This window comes from Salvia splendens, chromosome 5, assembly GCF_004379255.2.
Source record: "Salvia splendens isolate huo1 chromosome 5, SspV2, whole genome shotgun sequence".
Taxonomy (NCBI): Eukaryota; Viridiplantae; Streptophyta; class Magnoliopsida; order Lamiales; family Lamiaceae; genus Salvia; species Salvia splendens.
In genome coordinates this window covers 43347771-43369926 of record NC_056036.1, presented here as the reverse complement: position 1 = coordinate 43369926, position 22156 = coordinate 43347771, and the positions used below count along the sequence as shown (strand labels likewise).

General features: G+C 38.2%; 1 protein-coding gene across 7 annotated transcripts; it reads left to right on the top strand.

Annotated features, from left to right (window-relative positions):
* The first annotated feature begins 3969 nt into the window (after positions 1-3969).
* Positions 3970-17385, top strand: LOC121802041 (cleavage and polyadenylation specificity factor subunit 1-like). 7 transcript variants are annotated; one of them, XM_042201583.1, is made up of 26 exons: positions 3970-4441; positions 5152-5298; positions 5669-5822; positions 6065-6200; positions 7388-7533; positions 7849-7944; positions 8035-8087; positions 8496-8627; positions 9110-9161; positions 9252-9371; positions 9570-9704; positions 10679-10807; positions 10969-11046; positions 11835-11966; positions 12101-12195; positions 12630-12826; positions 13125-13909; positions 14035-14115; positions 14195-14257; positions 14413-14490; positions 14710-14931; positions 15088-15213; positions 15366-15542; positions 16166-16351; positions 16614-16993; positions 17077-17385. In XM_042201583.1, the coding sequence occupies exons 1-26, from the start codon at positions 4107-4109 to the stop codon at positions 17189-17191; spliced, it is 4350 nt and encodes a 1449-aa protein (XP_042057517.1). In that variant the 5' UTR covers positions 3970-4106; the 3' UTR covers positions 17192-17385. The 7 variants fall into 7 exon arrangements, with proteins under 7 accessions (XP_042057517.1, XP_042057515.1, XP_042057516.1 ...); XM_042201581.1 differs by having other exon boundaries at positions 15357-15542; XM_042201582.1 differs by having other exon boundaries at positions 15088-15219.
* The last annotated feature ends 4771 nt before the right edge of the window (positions 17386-22156 follow it).

Below are 22156 nucleotides of genomic sequence, written 5' to 3'. Positions count from 1 at the left end.
TAATTGATAAAGCAAGTGAGAAGAGGTAAAATAAGTGAGATGAAAAGGAAAAAAGGACAAAAAAAGAGAGAGGAAGATAAAAAGTAGTGAAAGTAGAGTTAGCAGACTGTAAGGTCCATATCCTAATGCATAATTGATAAAGTAAGTGAGAAGAGGTAAAGTAAGTGAGATGGAAAGGAAAAAAAGGATGAAAAAGAGAGAGAAAGAGAAAAAGTAGTGAAAGTAGAGTTAAGATATGGTAGGACTCATATCCTAAAATAGATAGATGCTAAAGTTTCTTTTTTAAAAGATGGTCCAAAATTGAAATAATTTCTATTTTTAAGAGACAAATGTAATATCTATCTTACTTTATTCTTTTGACTCAATACATAAAAATAAATTGCATAAAATTAGTGCTCATCTTCCTTGAAAGAAAGATAAGATACCATTATAATATTATATTCTAGACATTTGGGAAAAAAAATTATATTATTAAGAAATGTTGGAATGCGTAAAGATAAGCCTGAAGGATTACATTATAATTTGTTACTTATGTTCTTTTCCCCCCTTTTTTGATAAGAGGGGTGTTATTTCTTATATTTATTTATTTATTCTTTATCCATTTGGTGGTGCAATTTAAAACTTCTTAGTAGTGAGCTGAAAAGATTAAAATTTTTTAGTTGTAAACATTAAATTCTTTACATTTAGACTTACAGTTACATAACTTAACATTTTATCTTGAACTCTCTAGATTTTTTATTTAACGAATAGTTTTCTTAGATTTTTGCTCAATAATTTTTATCCAACTAAAAGATTTCCTCTATTTTTCTCTAAATTATGCAACATTACTGTTAGCATAATTTACTTAATATATCTAATTTATATTTTATTTTATTTTGAAAAATGTACGTGCCAAAGATGAAGTTTGATGATTATGAGTTTTAGTAATTTTTTAGTGATGCTACCACTATTTTTTAAAATATTAAATTATTAGTATAAAATATGAAGTGAACTACTACTACTATTTGTAAAAATATAAATATACAGATGCTGAAATTAAAGGTAATATAAATAGAGTCTTACGGATAGTATAATATTTGAGCTACGAGACAATGGTCAGACTAAATTACTAGTTTTCCTTCACAGTAAGAGAGAGCGTGGGTAAAAGGATGCAAAAGAGGATACACTATCGAGGTTTCTAATTGAGAAAATGACCGATGAGTATTTGTGGGACATAATTCTCAGTTTTATCAAGCATCCTCTTCTTTTTTTTGGATGGTTAAATTGAGATGTTATGCTTTACTTATTGCCAATTGATTTTAAGATGGGGTTGCAACATGTATAATCTTCAAAATATACATAGAGCTGATAAATTATACTCCTATTTAATTGGAAAATGATTTTTCATCCATTAAATAAAGTCATCATTGGAAAGGTATATTGACAAAAGTAAAAAAGTAATTCCCGGTTTTAAGTAATTAGTATTACTTCCGTCCCTTAAAAAGAGAAACTATTTCTATTTTGGATCGTCCTTTAAAATATAAAATTTTAAATTTTCTATTTTAGGTCGTGGATTTCACAATCAACTAATACTACTTCTATTATTTTTTATCTTCTCCTTTCTTACTTTTCTCTCTCTCTTTTTTTCTCTTTTACATTATTAATTTTATTTTCTTACTTTACTCGAGGTGCATTAAAACTCATTTTAAAGTTTCTTACTTTCTCTTTTTTCTTTTTCTTTTTTCCTTTAATAATATTATGCTCTTATTTTACCAATTAATGGAGTTTTAATTTTCAAGAATGGAGGCAGTAAATATACTCTTTCTATCCCTCATTAATTGACACTGATTGACTTGACATGAATTTTAAAAATGCAATAAAAATGTATAGAAAATATTAGTTAATGTGAGAATTAGTGGAATGAAATAATGGAATTTTAGAGTAAGAATGTCAATTAACTGCGAATGACAAAAAAAAATTAGTGTCAATTAACAGAGGGACTAGTTTGAAAACAATTCAGCCTACTTGAGACTCTATATTTCAATTAGAGCATCCGCAACGCGGCGCGCGGCGCGTCCCGTCCCGGAGGGACGGATCCGCAGCGCGACGCGTTGCAGCGCCCGTCTCGTCTCGCGTCCCATCCCGTCCCGCGGCCTGTGTCTCCAAGACACGAGACGGGCCGTCGCGCCACGCGCCTCGGCGAAGTGGCTCGACCCGGCGTCGTGCGTGACGCCCACTCGCCGGCCCGCGAGTGGGCGTCGTCACGTGCTGACGCAATAATAATTTCTTTTTAAAAATTGAATTTAAAAAAAATAAAAATAAATGAAAAAAAATTCGAACGATAATATTATCGTTTTTTTGTTTTTATTTTTTAATTAATTTTTTTACTCTATAAATACTCCTAACTCATCCTCATTTCACACACAACTACACATCTACTCTTCCTAAATCATCTCAATTTCATCTCCAATTTTCATCTAACAACTCATCACAAGATGTCCGGCGACGGCAACTACGGCGGTGGAGGCTCCGGCGGATGGGATCTCAACGCGTTCGGTGATTGGGAGACCATGATCAACACACTGGGAGGTTCCGGTTCGTCGACGCCGGGCACCCAGAGTTCGGCGATGCCCGGGGGATACCAACCACCCAATTTTGACGTTGATGCATATGCCCGCCCCTCCACCCCGCGTTATTCGCAGGGATTATCCCAGATTCGGGAGGATTTTACCATTGATCCCACGCCGGGAGTAGTTCGAAGCGGTGGAGGTGGCCGAGACGAGGCGGAGGAAGAGGATTTAGGCCGGCATTCGTACAGCAACGTCGAAACGCTGGCGGTGTATAACGCCTGGATCACCGTCTCGTACGATCCCATCGTCGGGAATCAACAAGCCCGAAAGTGTTTATGGGAAAAAGATCTGCGAGGTCTACCACCAGATAAAGCCGAAAGGCTCCTTCAAGCGCAAATATAAAATGCTCCGCTCTCACTTTGACCGAGTCGACAGACAGGTAAAAAAATTCTGCGGCATCTACTCGGCCGAAGCGGCTCGCTACCAAAGCGGCGCCACGGGAGCCGACATTTTGCCGGCCACTTTGCGCGCCTACTACCAGGACACCCGTCACCAATTCAAATATGTTGATGTTTGGCAGGCCGTCAAGGACGAGGAACGGTGGGCCGGCGGTGTCCGCTCCAGCTCAGGCTCAACCTTGAAGCGCACGAAGCATACGACGAGTGGCCACTACTCGTCTGGTGGTGACACCGTTGAGGGCATCGACCCACAAGAGGCTACCTCGCAGGAGTTTGGGGGTACGGTCGGCGATGCTGGAGGATCCAGCCGCGGGCGCCGTCGTCCGCAAGGGACGAAGGCGGCGAAAGCGGCTAGAGCGAGGAAGGGCCGGGGCGAATCAAGCCAGGCGGCCTCGGGATCGGGCTCGCGGGGAGGCTCGGACACACTTTATGGCGGTGTACATGACCGCTACAATGGCGGACACTTCCCGCTACTCGCCCTCCCAATTCGCGGCCTGGTGGAACGGAATTGTGCATATGGCAGCACAACATGGCCTTCCGACTCCCCCTCAACCTCGACCGCCTTCGGGGGGTGATGATTCGCCGGCGGAGTAGTTTTTTTATTTTCTATAAATTTGTATTTTAAATTATGTTGTGTGTTTTTTTTATGTTGTGTGTTTTTAATAAAGTGTGTTTGTTTTAATTGAGTTGGGTGGAAATAAAAATAAAAAATGAAATTGAATGAATAGTAATTTAAGTGACAGAATAAGGGATAATTAAGGGACGAAGCGTTGCAGGTTCCGTCCCTTAGTTAAGGAATGAAGAAAAAAAGGACAGTCGAGTCTTCAAATAGTAGTTAATGGACGGTTTAAGGGACGGTATAGAGACATCGTAGTGGATGACCATAAAGTCTAAAATCAATGAAGCAAAATCGACCTTAAAAAATTAGAAGTTGACATTACCATTTGGATTGAAGACTTACTCCATTTCGGAAACTGTCCTAATTAATCCCTTTTCTGAAATACCCAATATCCCGCCATCTGGGTTTTAAGCAAAACCCTAAATCCCCAAACCATCACTCATCCCCACTTCCACCATTTGAATCCACTCAACTGCAGATATGAGTTTCGCGGCGTTCAAGATGATGCATTGGGCAACCGGCATCGAGCACTGCGCCTCGGGTTTCATCACCCATTCCTCCGCAGATTCCACGCCCAAAATCCCTCCGATCACCGCCGACGACATCGACTCGGACTGGACCACCTCCACCAAGCCGATTGGACCGGTTCCCAACCTCATTACTGCTGCCGCCAACGTTCTTGAAGTTTACATTGTAAGAATTCAGGAAGAGGCTTCTCCGTCCTTAGCTCACAAAGCTGCTGCCGAGCCCAAGGGTGGTGGAGCCGTCTTAGCTGGCGTTTCCGGTGCCTCACTTGAGCTCGTTTGCCATGATAGGTTTCTTCTTTTCCTATATCTAGTATTTACTTGAATTATGCATTTCATTTCATTGGGAGGGGAAATAATTCAGCTGTGCAATGTTGAAAAGCTTTGTTGCATTTTTTTGCTTGGCGGATGCTCCAGGAAAATACTGTATTGCAGGACATGTTGTATTGAGAAATTGTCCTCTTGGTTTTAGTTTTCAGTTTGGTTTGATGCCTTGCATAGCTATACTTTGTTTTTAGTTAGTTAATATTATATGTGTTCAAATTGATGATTGGAGGAATTAGTTGAAATTTGTCGGAGATGTTTGAATGTTCGTAGGTAAAACTGCGAAATTTTTGTTTGCAACAATGTTATTGAGTATTAATATGAAGCTAAATTCATCAAATGCAACAAATGTATCATCAAGGTTACTCACTTTTTTTGTTCTATTACCTATTGTCTTTCACATTGTTTAAGATTGTATTAAGAAAGTAGTTGTCGTGGTTGAGCTTACATAACGTCATCATCATTGTCGCACTCAGTATTTTAACCTAGTTTTGGAATTTGGATTAAAATGTTGCTATTTACTGTAGTAAATTTTGTTAATATTAGCAATGATTCTTTTTTTTGCACCCACAATTTTTCAGAATGAGTGTCAGTTTCCTCAAGTAATTTGTTGCAATGGCACAACACTATTATTCGTTATTTCAGATGCTAATTCAATTTTGTTTAATGTGGTGTAGGCTGCATGGCAATGTGGAGTCATTGGAGGTGTTACCAAATGGAGCTACTGATGGTGGAAGGAGGAGAGACTCTATTATATTGACTTTTCGAGATGCAAAGATCTCAGTTTTGGAGTTTGATGAATCAATATGTGGGCTACGAACCAGGTGTGATGTAATCTTATTATTGCATATTCCTTTCCCACATGTTGAAGGAACGCAACGCATTCTATGCTGCTATTGGTGGCACTCATGTAGTCATATGCATATAGAAGTAGCTCTTTACATTATTTGTGACAGGAAAAATAGGTCTTTGATTTGTTTTTATTTATATATGTTGCTATATTTCTTAAACATGGAATTGTGAACTCTAACTGCCTACAAGTTGAAATCCTGAGATATATAACAAACCCGAAGCTATGGAGAGTAATTTCAGATCGTAAGTTGCACACAGAATAGTATGCCTCAACACAAACTATCATGAGAATGCTGTTTGGTGGTAATTTACTTATAGATACTTTTACTTCTTCTCTTTCAGTTCCATGCATTGTTTTGAGGGTTCTGATTGGGTTCACTTGAGAAGAGGCAGAGAATTTTTCCCAAGAGGCCCACTAGTGAAAGTTGATCCATTGGGGAGGTGTGCTGCAGTCCTTGCATATGGATTACAAATGATAGTCCTCAAAGCAGCTGAGGTTTTGTAACTGATCTGTCTTTACTCTGTTACTGTTCTTTTAATATGAATATTTTGATTACTAGGAACATGATATATATTTCTATTGCTACTACTAGATATTTACTCCATATTGTATCATGAACTATTTCGAATGTTGAGGTTGATGAATGTTTGAGCCATGTGGATTAGGCTGCTTTCAAGTAGTAACTGCTTTTATTTTTTTTAAAAAATTGTAAATTCAATTGTGAAACGCGATGCTAGGCTAGCACTGGTTTAACTGCACCTGCGGAGGACAGTACTTTCAGGGCAGCTGCTGCATCTCGAATTGAATCATCGTATATTGTTGGCTTACGAGATCTTGATATGAAGCACGTTAAAGATTTCATCTTCATCCATGGTAAGAATTCTGATTTGTTTTTTCTGGAATCCTTTTTAATAAAAGGTTGGTTCAGAAAGTCCAATGTGGCTAAGTATATATTCTCAAATATTTGTGTATGCTTTTTGTTGCTGTAGATTTCCTAATCATTGTAATTTCCTTACCCATACGTCACTGGAAAGTTTTGATTGTATACTTCAGAATAGTCAATAAAAGGCATGCACCAGATTGAGAATCAGCACTTTCTTATGGGCTTCAGCACACAAATTTCCTTTCTTGTAACTCTCGATGTTTAATTGCTGAATTTTGAAAAAAGGCTCATGATAATTTTTTTTTCTGTTCTGTATTTTCAATTGGGTGCTAATCTGATCTTTATCTTTCCAAGTTATAGAATTCCTAATACATTTGTTTGATAGCTTTGATTTCTAATGTTAATAAATGACTGCATTATTTAATTCTATCAAGTGTGGTTTTCTAAAAGGCAGTTGAGGTGTTTTTGCATGTAAATTATGTAGACTGACTTTTTCTTGTTTGGTGCTATTGACTTTCTCATCATTGCCGCTCCTTTAATCTCAAGTTTAAGTTGAGCTTATTGATTGCAGTGCAAAAAAACTAGTTTGGGAAGTCTACGGCATAGATGTTTTCGGTATATTTTCCTTTGAGTAGGTGGAATTGTCGAAACCTTCTCCAACCTGGATAATTTGATGCTATTGATAAAGAAAAAATCTGTTTTATGCTTTAAGGTTGTAGTTACCAGATTTTTCACCTTCTTCAGTTAAAAGTTAGAAGTTATAATTTAATGTGGTTGTGGATTAAATTAAGTGAGAGTGCCGTCTCTAGACGACTCCAACTCAGTGAGACACTCTTGACCGCCGGCAACTAAGTGGTAATCAATTTATAATAAATTCTCAACTCAACTTCATAATTTTTTTGGGTACACCAAAGGCCTCTTATAAGAGGATTCTTTTGATTTGCTGTGATGTAGTGTTACTTGTAGCCATTGCTTGGTCTAATCAGTGGTTCTATATTTCTATTTAATCTTTTGTTTTTTGCTTTTAGGTCCTCAGTATCCAGATTATATTTCTCTAAGATTCAGGCAACTAATTTGTGATCTGTTTGTATATCTTTTATCTGCAACTTCATTTCATTATGAACCTCAACAAATTCCTAGCCACTCCTTTTTTGAATGATTAAAAGCTAATTTTCAGGTTATATTGAGCCTGTTGTGGTAATCCTTCATGAACATGAGCTTACATGGGCGGGTCGGGTTGCTTGGAAACATCACACTTGTATGGTTTCAGCACTCAGCGTCAATACAACATTAAAGCAGCATCCGCTCATATGGTCAGCAATGGTCAGTGTTTTTAAATATGATCCTCTTATTTTACCTATAGGGTCTCATTAGGAATTCTTTTTCTTTACGTGCTAACGCTAATATATCATATTTTATTTTTGTGGTGCTAGAGGTTAACTTTATAACCTACATCCATCATTGAGAAAGCCTTCGTTATGATGCCTCAATTATCTTCTGTTTTTACCTTTCTTAGGCATTGATAAATTACAAAGGAAGAACGTTGGAGTTTGTACTTTAGCTTAAAGATGACCACCCTCTAATTTCCAACCAATGTAAATTTGAACTACTTACAATATTTTTCTATATGATTTTCAGAATCTCCCTCATGATGCATACAAGCTCCTTGCAGTTCCTTCACCTATTGGCGGAGTTCTTGTAATTGGTGCGAATACAATTCATTATCATAGCCAGGTTTGCTCTTTTTGGCATTGCATCTTCGGTATCACCTGCTTTTCCATTCTTTTTGTCCTGCTCTATATCTGATGATGCTTAATTGGTCAGTCTGCTTCATGTCACTTGGGGTTGAACAATTTTGCTGTTCCCGCAGATGGAAGGTGAAATTTCAGCTTCACTATTTCTTTCTGCCCCTTCTTTTCTCTATAATATGTGGAGAAGGATGTATTACCATTCAATATAATCTACTAGTTTTTTAAGTTAGACCGTGCATGTATTATTAGACTAACTATTGGTTCATTGCTGACTTTGCCTCTTATAATGATTTACATTAGGAATAAGTGCATCACAAAGCACGGTGCCACCTTTTAGGATAGGTTATACATTGTTCTTCCGCCCCGTTCCTAAAAAACTACTTATTGTACATATAGGTTTGCTGGTTTTAAAGGTGATATTTGTAAACATAGTACTTACTGTTAATAACTTTGATTAGAATGTTTGATATCTCCACCTAGCCTTTATTACTAAGAAGCTGCATTATTTCTAATGTACATGCACTCCTCTTTCAGTCAAGAGATGCCTAGGTCTGGATTTACTACGGAGCTTGATGCCGCCACTGCGACATGGTTAACTAATGATGTTGCTGTGTTCTCCTCTAAATCTGGGGAGCTGCTTTTGCTTACTCTTGTTTATGATGGGAGGTTGGCGATTTATTACTCTCACTTGGTTCTCCTATTGGAGACATATGGAAGTGCTGTATTCATTTTGTTTAACTAAGTCAACCCTTGCATCTAATTTTACATATTCTGTTTCTGACATGGGTGTTTAGAATATTCTTTTGCTGACTTATCTGGCTCAACAATTTTATCTTATGATCTGTTGGTAGAGCGTGTTACTGGGAATATCTGGAAATTTCTTTATGTTATGTTTATAGCTTTTCAAATATTGCCAAATTAAACCTCTGCAGATCTGGTTTGAAAGACTACCTAGTGATGTGTATCATTTTGGTTGAGAGTATGCAAAAATGAGATACTTAAGCTTCAAGTGTAGAATATGATGTATAAATATATGCCTGGGCTATGCATTGTTGGCTTGCCTTTGATTGTGTAAAAACTAGGCCGGTGACATTACTTATGTAGTCATATACTGTATATTTGATATGCTGTCCTATTCAATTCTGCAGAGTTGTTCAGAGGCTTGAACTGATGAAGTCAAGAGCTTCAGTCCTTACATCGGTCAGCCACATTAAGTTCTTGTTATTGCACATTACCTGATGAACCTCTGCAATAATAGATTTTTCATCAATTGAACTTGATTTTTTGTAGGACATTACTACCATTGGAAGCTCGTTTTTCTTTTTGGGCAGTCGGTTGGGTGATAGTCTGCTTGTACAGTACTATTCTGGAATTGGAGCTCCAACACTAAATCATGGTGTAAAGGAAGAGGTTTGTCATTTTGACTGTTAGAACTCAGGATGAGTATATTTCAAGTTTGCTTTCTTAAAATAAGACTTGATCTTGAAATGTGGACTCTGTAAGTGCTGGCATAATATTAGCCATGGGGTTTGCAAGTCTCTAATTTTTTTATGTATCTTAAGGCACGGTTAACTCAACATGGGCTGTGCATGTTCTCCTTTTCTCTAGGTTGGAGATATTGAAAGTGATGCCCCTTCAATGAAGAGACTTCGGAGATCTCCTTCTGATGCATTGCAGGATTTGATTACCAGCGAGGAACTTACATTCTATGGCACAGGTCCAAACAATGCTCAAATAGCTCAGGTTAAACCATGATCTGCATTCTTTGCTGACCTCCATTGTGTTAATTTTATTATGATTTTTTAATGTGAAGTAGAACTACGCTCAAAGAGAACTGGCCTGTTTTTTCTTATAACTAACCTTAAATTTTTAATTGTTTTAGCATCAAGAAAATTCTATACGTATCATATATTGCTTTGATATCAAGTTTGCCATTTATTCTCTGCTGGAGAAATGATTAAAGTTTGTGACAAACTGACAATAGTGCTTCATTAGGATCGTAGAAGATGCTTCTTCAGCCTATCTGTGATGTTTGTTTTTATAGTTGATGGTGCTCTATATAACATCAGCCTCTCTTCGTGAGCTTGAATTTTGTTTGGGAAAATGCTTTAAGCAGATTCTGAGAATCTTCTCAAAAGAGAGCCTAAAAATATACATTGCTTTGAATACAGCCCATATTTATAATTTATCTAATAAAGATTTCAATCAGAAGGCTCAACAATTGCTTTGAGGATGAATGTAAAAACTAAACTTCACTAGACCACCTTGACTTGTGTTTATTGTTGGATCTCTCATTGTAAGTTTGGGACCGTAAGGTTTTCTTCACATTCTCCCCTAGGATTGATAAATTCCAAACATTGACAAGCCTTTTAAAATTCTAGCTGCTTTGAACTTTGCATCTTACTTTCTTACTGAAGCGCAATCTTAATTGTAGAACAGCGATATTATGTTTATGGACTTGAGGTTGTACTCATCTCGAATGTGAAGTCATATGTATTAACTAGATGATATCCTATGGTTTCCTATCTTGGGTTCTGTTTCTGTTGTAATTTGACCTTGATGAACTTGATTGGATGTCATGCCAGATCTCTCATAGTATGCTGATAAATTTCATTCTAAGCTGCTGAATTGACATTTGGTTTTAATGCATTAATACTGAAACATATTTTAGAATTTTCTATTTTTTAAGAGATGAGTTGGTTATTTGGTTTTTGTAGAAAAACTTTACCTTTGCAGTACGGGATTCATTGCTTAATATTGGTCCACTAAAGGATTTCTCTTATGGTATGAGAATTAATGGCGATCCAAGTGCTACAGGAGTTGCGAAGCAAAGTAATTATGAACTGGTTAGTTGTAGCTTCATTCTTCAGTTTAATTTGGCTTATCAGTTGATAACCAATGCATTGCTAAAAGTGTTGTCCTTATTTATTAAATTGTCCTTCATTGTTCAGACATTTACAGTCCTTTGTTATCTGATATACAAATCATGTATGCATCCCCTATCTAGGTATGCTGTTCTGGCCATGGAAAAAATGGTGCTCTCACAGTACTTCAAAAATCAATCCGCCCAGATACAATAACTCAAGTGTGTACACCTCCTTTTACTCACTACATGGGCTTTTTAAATATCTGGTTATTGCTGTGCTTCTTGTATAATTCTGGAAGATGTTATACCCTACTGTCGTACACATGATTTTTCTAATGTCTAGTAGTAGTAAATATGAATGATTTATCTGTGAATAAGTCAGTAAGTTTTTAGAACAGAAAATGAAAAGTAAAAAAATCAAGTAGGTTGTAGTTATTCTTACATTGTTAGCTTGTCATGCGATGCCTTCAGTTTTATAACCTTAGTTTTCTATTGGTAAAACTATTAGACTACACACTTGTGGCCTTTTATATCGTATATGAAATTCATTGCAATTCTCTTGAAAAACTGTCAAATTAAGATTAAAAAAAACATAAGAATATCTCTTCTTAGAATCTGTGAATGTCGAATTTCTATTTCAACATTGGAACTTAGCAGTTGGGATGTCAATCAGACCAAGCCCGTTTGATTTTTTGGCTAGATTAATATTCCTTATCTTCCCAGAAAACATATACTACATAAAATGTTTGATCTACTCTTTGAAAGTGTCCTTTTTTAGGGTCTTAAATATTTGGTCTCCATACATCCTTGCGAACTATATTATGATGTATAGCATTTTCTATTAGGGTACTAAACATAATGTCTTATGATAAGTTGTATAATTAAATTAAGGCTGAGTAACTGTATTGAGAGCTTCTTACTTTCTTCTTCGCAGAATGTAAAGCTTTAAGAGAATTTTAGTTTCTCCTTGATTGTTTCATGAGTTTGTTTATACCTTGTTTCTGAAGGAATCATTACCTGGTTGCAAAGGAATTTGGACTGTCTACCACAAGAATTTGCGCAGTGACTCCTCTAAAGGAGTAGCTGACGAGGATGAATATCATGCATACTTGATTATTAGTTTGGAAAATCGTACAATGGTATGCTGTTGTTCACCTTTTCCTTCCGAAGAAGATAACATTTGGATATTAATCACTATCTGTTGTATAAAACTCTTATTGCCTTGACCTGTTATTTTCTTATAGTTGTATTCTGTTCTTATTTTACTCTACAGGTATTGCAAACTGCTAATAATCTTGAGGAGGTAACTGAAAATGTGGACTATTACGTCCAAGGAACTACAGTTGCTGCAGGAAATTTATTTGGAAGGTGTGTTTCTTAGTCTACCGATAAACCATCATACAACATCTTTCTGGTATATGTGTGCGCGCATGTGTTATTGGGAGGGGGTTGGAGGTTCTGGAAGAAATTAGTCCTTTTGCTGGAAGGAGGTGAAAAATAGTTCTGCTAAAGACTAAATTATGCATGGGGTTCAAATTACTTATTGTCAGCTGTTTTTTAACAGCACACAAATATGCTTTATTAGGAGATTTGATGGTGAGAAGTTCTCTTCTTTATAAGATTATGAGAGGGAGAGTGTTTTGGCACCTTGGTGCATCAAAAATTTCTGTGACATTAGTTTGAAAATCTTTCCTAGCTTTTGAATGCATGGATTCCTGCTTATGTAGAAAAAGTTTATCTTAGCACAATACCTTGATGGAAATTCTAATAAGTGACTATGTTTCATGCTAATATTCAAACAGACGTCGAGTTATCCAAGTATTTGCTCGTGGTGCTCGGATACTTGATGGTGCTTTTATGACTCAAGATTTGAGCTTAAAATCTTCCAATACAGAGATGAATGTAGCTTCTGATGGGGCAACTGTGTCCTCAGTTTCCATAGCTGATCCTTATGTGTTGCTGAGAATGACTGATGGAAGCATTCAGCTTCTTGTTGGAGGTATGTCTGGACAAAGTTTATAGAGTTGCAAATTGCAATTACTTGGCTGTGTTCGCTGTATGTACTTTGCTTTCAAGAATCTTTATTTCTATTTAAATATACAAAATGGAATTAAATTTGTATCCCTTGGAGATCAATCTTGCAGACCAAACATTCTAGTCTACAATCAATATACATATATGCTTTGTTTTTCAGAGAGACATTTATGGATACAACACATATTTTTTACTTATTTCCAAGCGTCATATGGTATACTTAACCTTTCCTGACATTTTGGTTGATGATTCTTTTGTCCCAGATCCATATACCTGCTCTGTTTCAGTCATCAATCCACCAGTATCTGAAAACTCTGATAAGTTGGTATTAGCTTGCACTCTCTATCATGATAAAGGTCCTGAACCATGGATTCGTAAGACAAGTACTGATGCCTGGCTTTCTACTGGGATTGGTGAGGCTATCGATGGGGCTGATGGTTCAACACATGATCATGGTGACGTGTACTGCGTTCTATGCTATGACAATGGAGATCTGGAGATATTTGATGTACCTAACTTCAACAGTATTTTCTTGGTCGATAAATTTGTATCTGGAAGGAGCCACATCTTAGATACATTTTTCCATGGCGCAGCGAATAATCATATAAACCTCACAAACAAATATTCTGAAGATATTGGACAAGTCAGAAAAGAGGCCAATCACAGTATAAAGGTGGTTGAGCTGTCTATGCAGAGATGGGATTCTGAGCATAACCGGCCATTCCTTTTAGGAATATTGTCTGATGGGACCATTCTTTGTTATCATGCTTACATTTATGAAGTTTCAGATAATGCTTCCAAGACTGAGGGTGTCGTTTCTTCTCAGAACTCTGTTAATCTTAGCAATGCGAATGCATCTAGGCTTAGAAATTTACGATTCGTTCGTGTCCCCTTGGACACGTATGCAAAAGAAGAGACACCATCTGGAGTCTGCTCACAACGCATCACTGTTTTCAAGAATGTTGGTGGTCTACAAGGTTTTTTTCTTTCTGGCTCAAGGCCAATGTGGTTTATGATGTTTCGAGAACGTCTTCGGATGCACCCACAGGTTAGTTTGATTCAATTACTAAGCCACTATTCTTATAGCATTTTGTTGTAATACTAGAATATTCATATTCCAGTTTTCCATTAATTAATGAGCTCATTAATCACTATTACCATTTTCTGTTTAAGGGGTGTGATGGACCTATAGTAGCCTTCACCGTTCTTCACAATGTTAACTGCAACCATGGGTTTATATGTATAACGTCAGAGGTTAGCTTTCTAATTATGTAATTCTGCCGGAACCGTGTTTGCTATGTCAACGAGCAATATATAATCTTCCTTTTTTCAGGGTGCTCTGAAAATATGCCAGCTTCCAGCTTTATCATATGACAATTATTGGCCTGTACAAAAGGTGCATGTCCATCAGTTCTCGATTTTCTCTTCTCCACAAGTCAATTTGTATGCTATTGGTCATATGTGCCTAATTTGCTCATGCAAGTTGCTTTTCTTTGTGTTTTGTATGGGTGCCTTTGCTCTCTCTCCATTGGCTATTGGGAGTGCTGGCAGATTGGGCTGAAGGGGACTCCACATCAAGTTACCTATTTTGCAGAGAAGAACTTGTACCCTGTTATAGTTTCTGTTCCAGTAAGGGCAATCTCTATCATGCAGTCTTTTTCTTTAGTGTATCAGCAATCAGTTTCGTATATAGTTTCCATCAGCACACAAACTTATTGAATATTGAAGTCTGTTTCCATAAGTACTTACGTGACCCAATTCTGCTTCTCCATGTTGCGATTACCAAATGATAATAAGATATAAAGTTAAAGCTGGGTTAACTAACCGTTCTTTTGAATTTTCATGTAGGTGCTCAAGCCACTTAATCAAGTGCTCTCATCTCTTGTTGATCAAGAAGTCGGAAATCAGTTTGAGCATGATAATATTAATATGGAGGGGACATATCCCATGGAAGAATTTGAGGTTCGGATTATGGAACCAGAGAAAATAAATGGCCCCTGGCAGACTAGGGCTACTATTCCTATGCAAAGTTCTGAACACGCTCTTACTGTGCGAGTGGTGACGTTATTTGTAAGCTCAACTTCACATATTTTGCTGCTTCATTGGACATTTGACACTGTTTTCTCCATTTTTCCCCTGTGCTATCTGGCTTTGCCTTTTTCTTTATGAAGATGGTCAGATATCTGTGGAATTTTCATAGTCCATGTTGTGTTTATGTACTTTCAGAACACAACTGCACAAAGAAATGAGACACTTTTGGCAATTGGAACTGCTTATGTACAAGGAGAGGATGTTGCAGCAAGAGGACGCATTCTTTTATATTCTGTTGAAAGAATCTCAGACAATATACAGGTGAAGGTAGCTGATGTTTTACTTTGGACTCTTTTAACTAATATGAGAGTTGCATGAGACTTATTCCAGAGTTTCAACCAGTCATATTGGTGTCTGATCCTGCCCTTATATTTTTATTACTTCAATGCTTTACTTTATCCTAGTATTTTCAGGTTACAGAAGTCTATTCCAAGGAGTTGAAGGGTGCTATATCAGCTCTTGCATCACTTCAAGGCCATTTACTACTTGCTTCAGGTCCTAAAATTATTCTGCACAAATGGACAGGCTCTGAGTTGAACGGTGTTGCCTTTCATGATGTTCCACCTCTCTATGTCGTGAGCTTAAACATCGTAAGCCCCTCTTTATTCTACATGAAACATGTGTATTTTAAACATGTTTGCTCCTTGACCCTAGGACGGATATAGACAGTGAACTCATAATTATCTAGAAACAAATCTCACTTGCTCTTCAATCTATGCTTTGGTCCAAGCAATTCTATCATGTGCATTTTGCTATACAGAGAGAGGTAGGTTAATGGTTGCAGAGGCATGACTTGTCCTATTTATAATTGCTTTGTTCCCAACTGAACATCCTAGTCATTCTTGTTCAGTATGGACATCAAAATCTTAAATATTTTCAAGATTATTTTATCACTGAATATGGTGTTGCCAACATCCTCGAATTTCAATTGCAAGGAAGCTGAATGTTGCCAGTGTAAAATTTTCAGTTGATGCATCTTTGTCCAGTTAAGATAGCAGACAAGTTCTTTCAATTGCTTAGATTTTCATTATTGTTAAGACTTGAATTGAAAAAGCTAGGATCTATGTTTAACTTTCAACTTAAAATGCTTTTCTATCTTGTTAATTGCAATCTTTGGTTTTATAAAACTCTAAAAGAGATGCAGCACTGTAGCTTTATTATGAACTTTCAAGTTTTTTTACTGGACTTGCTGTTAATCATGAAACTTGTGCAGGTTAAAAATTTTATTCTTCTCGGCGATATTCACAAAAGCATATATTTTCTTAGTTGGAAAGAGCAGGGCTCTCAACTCAATCTGTTGGCAAAAGATTTTGGGTCACTTGATTGTTTAGCAACTGAGTTTTTGATCGATGGAAGCACACTCAGCCTCACTGTTTCAGATGACCAGAAGAATGTTCAGGTTAGCACATTTGTGAACAAATAATGAAACATTTCGAGTGTGTTTTTTCCTTTTAAGGTTGCCTTTTTATTTTCTATTTAATACTGTATTTTATATGTGTATTTTATTTTGGTAATTGCAAGTGAAGTATATTCTTCTTAGTTTAAAAAATATATGTATAAATATAGTGTGTCTTCTTTCTCTTTCTGAATATTTTGTAATATGCTCATATACTTAAATGGTTATATGTGATAACTGGTACCCTTTTTTTTGCAACATATAGATATTCTATTATGCTCCAAAAGTATCAGAGAGCTGGAAAGGACAGAAGCTTCTGTCTAGAGCTGAGTTTCATGTTGGCGCCCATATTACCAAATTTCTACGGTTGCAGCTTCTTCCCACATCTGCTGATCGAACTATGCCTGGCTCTGATAAGACAAACCGATTTGCCTTACTTTTTGGTACCCTGGAAGGCAGCATTGGCTGCATTGCACCTCTGGAGGAACTTACCTTTCGCCGTCTGCAGTCATTGCAGAAAAAGCTCGTAGATTCTGTCTGCCATGTCGCTGGACTAAATCCACGATCTTTCAGACACTTCCATTCGAATGGAAAGGCTCATCGCCCAGGTCCTGACAGCATTGTCGATTGTGAGCTGCTCGTGCAGTACGTATCTTTCTCTTTCGCACACACATCCTTACTTGCCTATTTCTTTGTCTATGAAATAAAAAGTTACCCTTTTTTGGCAGTTTCGAGATGCTGGCGCTCGAAGATCAACTAGAAATCGCTAATCAGATTGGTACGACACGGATGCAGATCATGTCTAACTTGAACGACCTCAGTGTTGCCACAAACTTCTTGTGAGCACTTCATGTTGAATACCTTGTGTGTTGAATAGTGGTCTTTAATCTTTATGTAATATGCTGAGGTTAGAACTTGACACTAATATTTCTCATTAAATTAGTTTATTTTTTGTATTTGTAAATGAAAAATTTTCAGTTCTACTCAACAATGTAGCCATGTGATAATGTAAAATTAAAAGATCTTTGGTTTCCTCATCAACAATGGCATATGCAACAGGCAAACATTTCTTATTAGCATCAAATTCAACGACAATAAGAATTTTACCTCGACATCGTTCACGTAGATGAGTTTCATCAACCGTTAAAACTGGTTTGCATAGTTGAAAAGCCTCCACAGCTGGTCTAAAAGCTCAAAATACGTACTTGAACACCTTGTTCATGCCATTGCTTAATATGTCATCATGCTTCCATTCCACAATTGTGTCAGTATTTTGTCTTTGCATTTCTTTCAAATAAGCTGGTAAAACTTTGAATGACCACTCCCATCCACCATATACAAGCTCAATTGCTGTCCTCCGAGCATACCATGCTTTCTTGTAACTAATTTTCACATGAAATCTATTTTCAATATCCGCCATAATTGCTTTTACCTTGTAGCAAAGATCGTTTTCTATCTGATGTCGAACACTCAAGTCTCAACGCTATCATACCCGACGAAAGATTAGCGTGCCCATTATAATTACGATCCCCCATGCAAGTATGAGCATTGCTAAACACTCTAATTTGCCAGTGTTCATCATGCTTTATCAATGTTGCTCGACACTCCCACAAACATTTTGGTAATGAGGTATCCTTCGGATTTCCTTGTGGCCACTTACAAACTGCATGCCATCTCTTTCCTTTACTTTCAGCAACTGTATATTGTCGGATTTTTCCCAAATGCCAATGAGTCACAGCTGCCTTCAATTCCAACTTCGTTCTAAATTTAGTATGCAAACCGACATTGCTAGGATTTTTTTCACTCCAATAATGCACACTGGGATCATCAGGCTCAAAGTTCTTTGGATCAAAACTATCATATGGACCTGGTAAGGTGCGAAAATAGTTCATTCCACGCTGTGGGAACTGTGGAACTACTCTTCCTCTATCTGCTCTTCCACCAACTGATGTTTATCCAACCACTGTTTCTTTGACTGTTGTTTCTCTAAGTGGAATGGATGGTCTTGAAGCAACAAAGTGTTCATCATCCGACGGATCACCATCTGAATCTGTACTATCCGGGTCGGAATCTTCAGAATCATAAGGTGATTGTGGATCAAGAAAGTCGGCTTTATCAGGACCAATTATGTCCTCCACCACATCACAATTGTCACTGTCCCCTAAATGCACGCCTCCAACATCAAAATCTTGTGTTGCAGCGAAACATGGTTCTTGGGCTCTCGTAGACGTACCAACATCATAACTTATGACATGCTGACTATTTTGTTGAGTAATTGCCGAATACTCAACATATAATTCAATTTGACCTCCTATAACCATACTCTCACTAAACATTAGTTGCATGCATACTTCTTCTAGTAGAGCACCTATAAACGTGACTCCAGATCCAAAGCATATAGTACGTTTCCATATTATTTGAATTTTGTTTTCATATATGCTTATCCCCATCCTTTCACAAATTTTTTCCACAAGCTCATCGTACGAAATAGTTTCATCCAACATAATGAATCATTTAGCAAAAGGAGGATCATATGAAATAACTGCTCCGGGAATTATCTTTCCACCCGAATATAAATTGACACACCACGTCATACTATCAGCAATAATGTAAAACACAAATAAATATGTATTATTTTTACATTCATCATTATGTAGAGTGAACCAAAAATTGGTCAAAATATTTCTATTAAATACACTACAATATATACTATCATAACAATCCATCATATATTAGTAACAAATTTGATATACTACAACATATAATACCATAACAATTGGTCAAAATATTTCTATTAATTACACTACAATATATACTATCATAATAATCCATCAACATATTGGTCAAAAATTATATATACTACAACATATAATACCATAACAATTGGTCAAAATATTATATTAATTACACTACAATATATGCTATCATAACAATCCATCAAATATTGGAAGACTAATGTTTGGAAGAATAAGTCAAAAATTTGATATACTAACCAATTAGGAAAACTAATGTTCGGAAGAATGAGCCAAAATCGAAATCTCCACGCTCAAATCCACCACTGGGTCGACCCGAGCAAGGGTTTCCTTAAGGTTTTTCCACCTTGGGGAGGGTTTTTGCGTTAGGGGGGGGGGGGAAGTGTTTAGGGTTCGCAATTTTGGGGGAGATTTGATTGATATATGATTCAACAGAAACACGCCGACCAAGTTGGCGTGATTTAACTTAACTGTATTTGGAGAAAATACGACGAACATAATAAAACGCCAACTATGTTGGCGTCTTTACTTATAGACCCGCTAACGCGGGTGGCATTTTTCCCATTTATGGAAGAGATAACAAAATGAGTACATTTTCGTTATTTTAGTGGCAAAATAGCCTAGAAACCCGATTTTCCCCAGGACTTCGTGTGTATAAATATCAAGCACATCCTAAATTAAGTATAATCAAATAAATAGAGGGATAAAAACATTATGGCCGAGAGCAAAAAAAAAAAGAACCTAAGTGTTGGAGTAAACCAAATGGGTGGGGGAGCGATACTATTAGTAGTATTAGTGTGAAGCAAGGGATAGAAGCAATTTGAGAGAGTACGGTCGCCGCAATGGTATATTCCGACATCTAGTTGAGAGCATCCGCAATGACTCCTGGACTAGAAACTGGACACCTTCTGCTACATCATCCGGACTAGAAATTGTCTGCCACATTACTAGGACACCCAATTGCACAATAGGGGACAAGAAACTGGACTAGCACTAGGACTAGTCACAATAAAACAAAATAACAAATTCATATAAATTACAATCACACAGATACAGAATTAAAATTACGACAAAGATACGGAAAAATGCAATCATTTTATTTAAATTAAAAAAAGTTCATCATAAAAAATTACTTAATTAAAAAAAATACATAAAAAAAATTCTATTGCCGTGCACCCCTCCGCGCCCACAACTCTTCAATTAAATTCTTTTGGAGTCGAATATGAGCATCCACTTAGCGCATGTTGGCATGTGCCTTGAGGCGGCCGGCTTCATCGTGAGGTACCCCCATTCGTACGTTGGGGGTGGCCACGCCGTGGCTTGGACAGGCTTCATCAGCATTGGCCCAACTAGTCAGTTGTACACCTTCATCTTCGACTATTATGTTGTGCATGATAATACATGCGTACATTATATCAGCAATGCAGTCGACATGCCACAAACGCGTTGGACCCCTAACTGCCGCCCATCGAGCCTGGAGCACACCAAATGCCAGCTCCACGTCCTTGCGGGCCGACTCCTGCCGTTCCACAAAGTAGGCCTTCCTTTCATCTAATGCGCATCTGATCGTCTTCACAAAGACGGGCCACCTAGGGTATATCTCATCTGCCAAGTAGTAGCCCATATCGTGTTGTTGGCCGTTGGCGACGAAACTGATGGCCAGACCGACGCCCTGGCACTGCTCGTTGAAAATGGGCGACGAATTGAGGACGTTGCGGTCGTTGTTTGACCCGGCTACCCCAAAATACGCATGCCAAATCCACAGCCTCGAGGATCATCGTGGGATTCTTTCCCTTGTAGCCGGTCGTGTAGAACCCTTTCCAGGCGGTGGGACATTTCTTCCACTCCCAATGCATACAGTCTATGCTGCCCAACATCCCCGGGAACCCATGCTTCTCCCCGTGCATCTGAATCAGATCCTGGCAGTCTTCGGGGGTAGGGCTCCGAAGATACTGCTCACTGAATATTTCGATGACGCTCTGACAGAAAAACTCCAGACACTCGCGGGCAGTCGACTTACCGATGTGGAGGTATTCGTCCCACATGTCTGTCGCCCCTCCGTAGGCCAACTGCCTGATTGCCGCAGTGCACTTTTGTATAGGTGTGTGGCCAGGTCTGCCAGCTGCATCGTGCCTGAATCGGAAACACATATATCGACGCTCTAAAGCGTCAACGATACGCATAAACAGTGAGCTACACATCCTAAAACGCCGCCTGAAAAGGTTGGCCCCAAACCACGGCTCCGGAGCGAAGTAGTCTTCATATAGCCGCTGATGTGCAGCGACGTGATACTGATCAACCAAAGTTCGGCGGTGGACAATAGGTCGAGGTACCGCCGGATGCTGCGGCTGCAAGCCCCTTTGTATCAGCCGATTTATCTCGCGGGACGTATAGGCAGCCAACTCTTCGTTAAATCGCCGGTTGAACTCCTCAGCATCCCCACCACTACCACCACCACTACCACCCACGCCGCTGCCACCCACATCACTCATTTCGCGATATTGCTCTTGTACAGAAATTAAGATAGAAAGAAACTCGTAAAAACAAGTGGTGCGAATGAAAATGACGTGCAGATCGCGTATACATAGAGTTTCGGAAATTAAAAAAACACATGCGCTAGCCAATCGGGAGGCTGCAATAGCGGCTAGCGGACCGGCTAGCGTCCGCGAATCGGCGTGGGCTCACGGATTTGCCTCTAGCCGGCTGCAATGGTAGGCTAGCGGACCGGCCAGCGCCCGCGAATCAGCTAGCCGGTTCACTAGCCTCCATTGCGGATGCTCTGACGATGATGTTGTTTATGGTGGGTGAAGTAAATAGAATTGGGGTTGAAATGGGAGATGGTAAAAGCGTGGTTGGTTCCAAGAAACAAGGCGAGATCCGAAGATGAAGATGAAGGGTACGTCTTGATCCATCCATCCTCCTCCTCCTTTTTAACTCTATCTGTATTGAAAAACTGAGTTTTGTGTTGGCGTTTGTGGATAAAACGTGACACCAGGAACAGCTCCTCCGTCTGCTCCGCATAGGCCAGGTGCTCCTCTCTCAAGAGCTCATCATC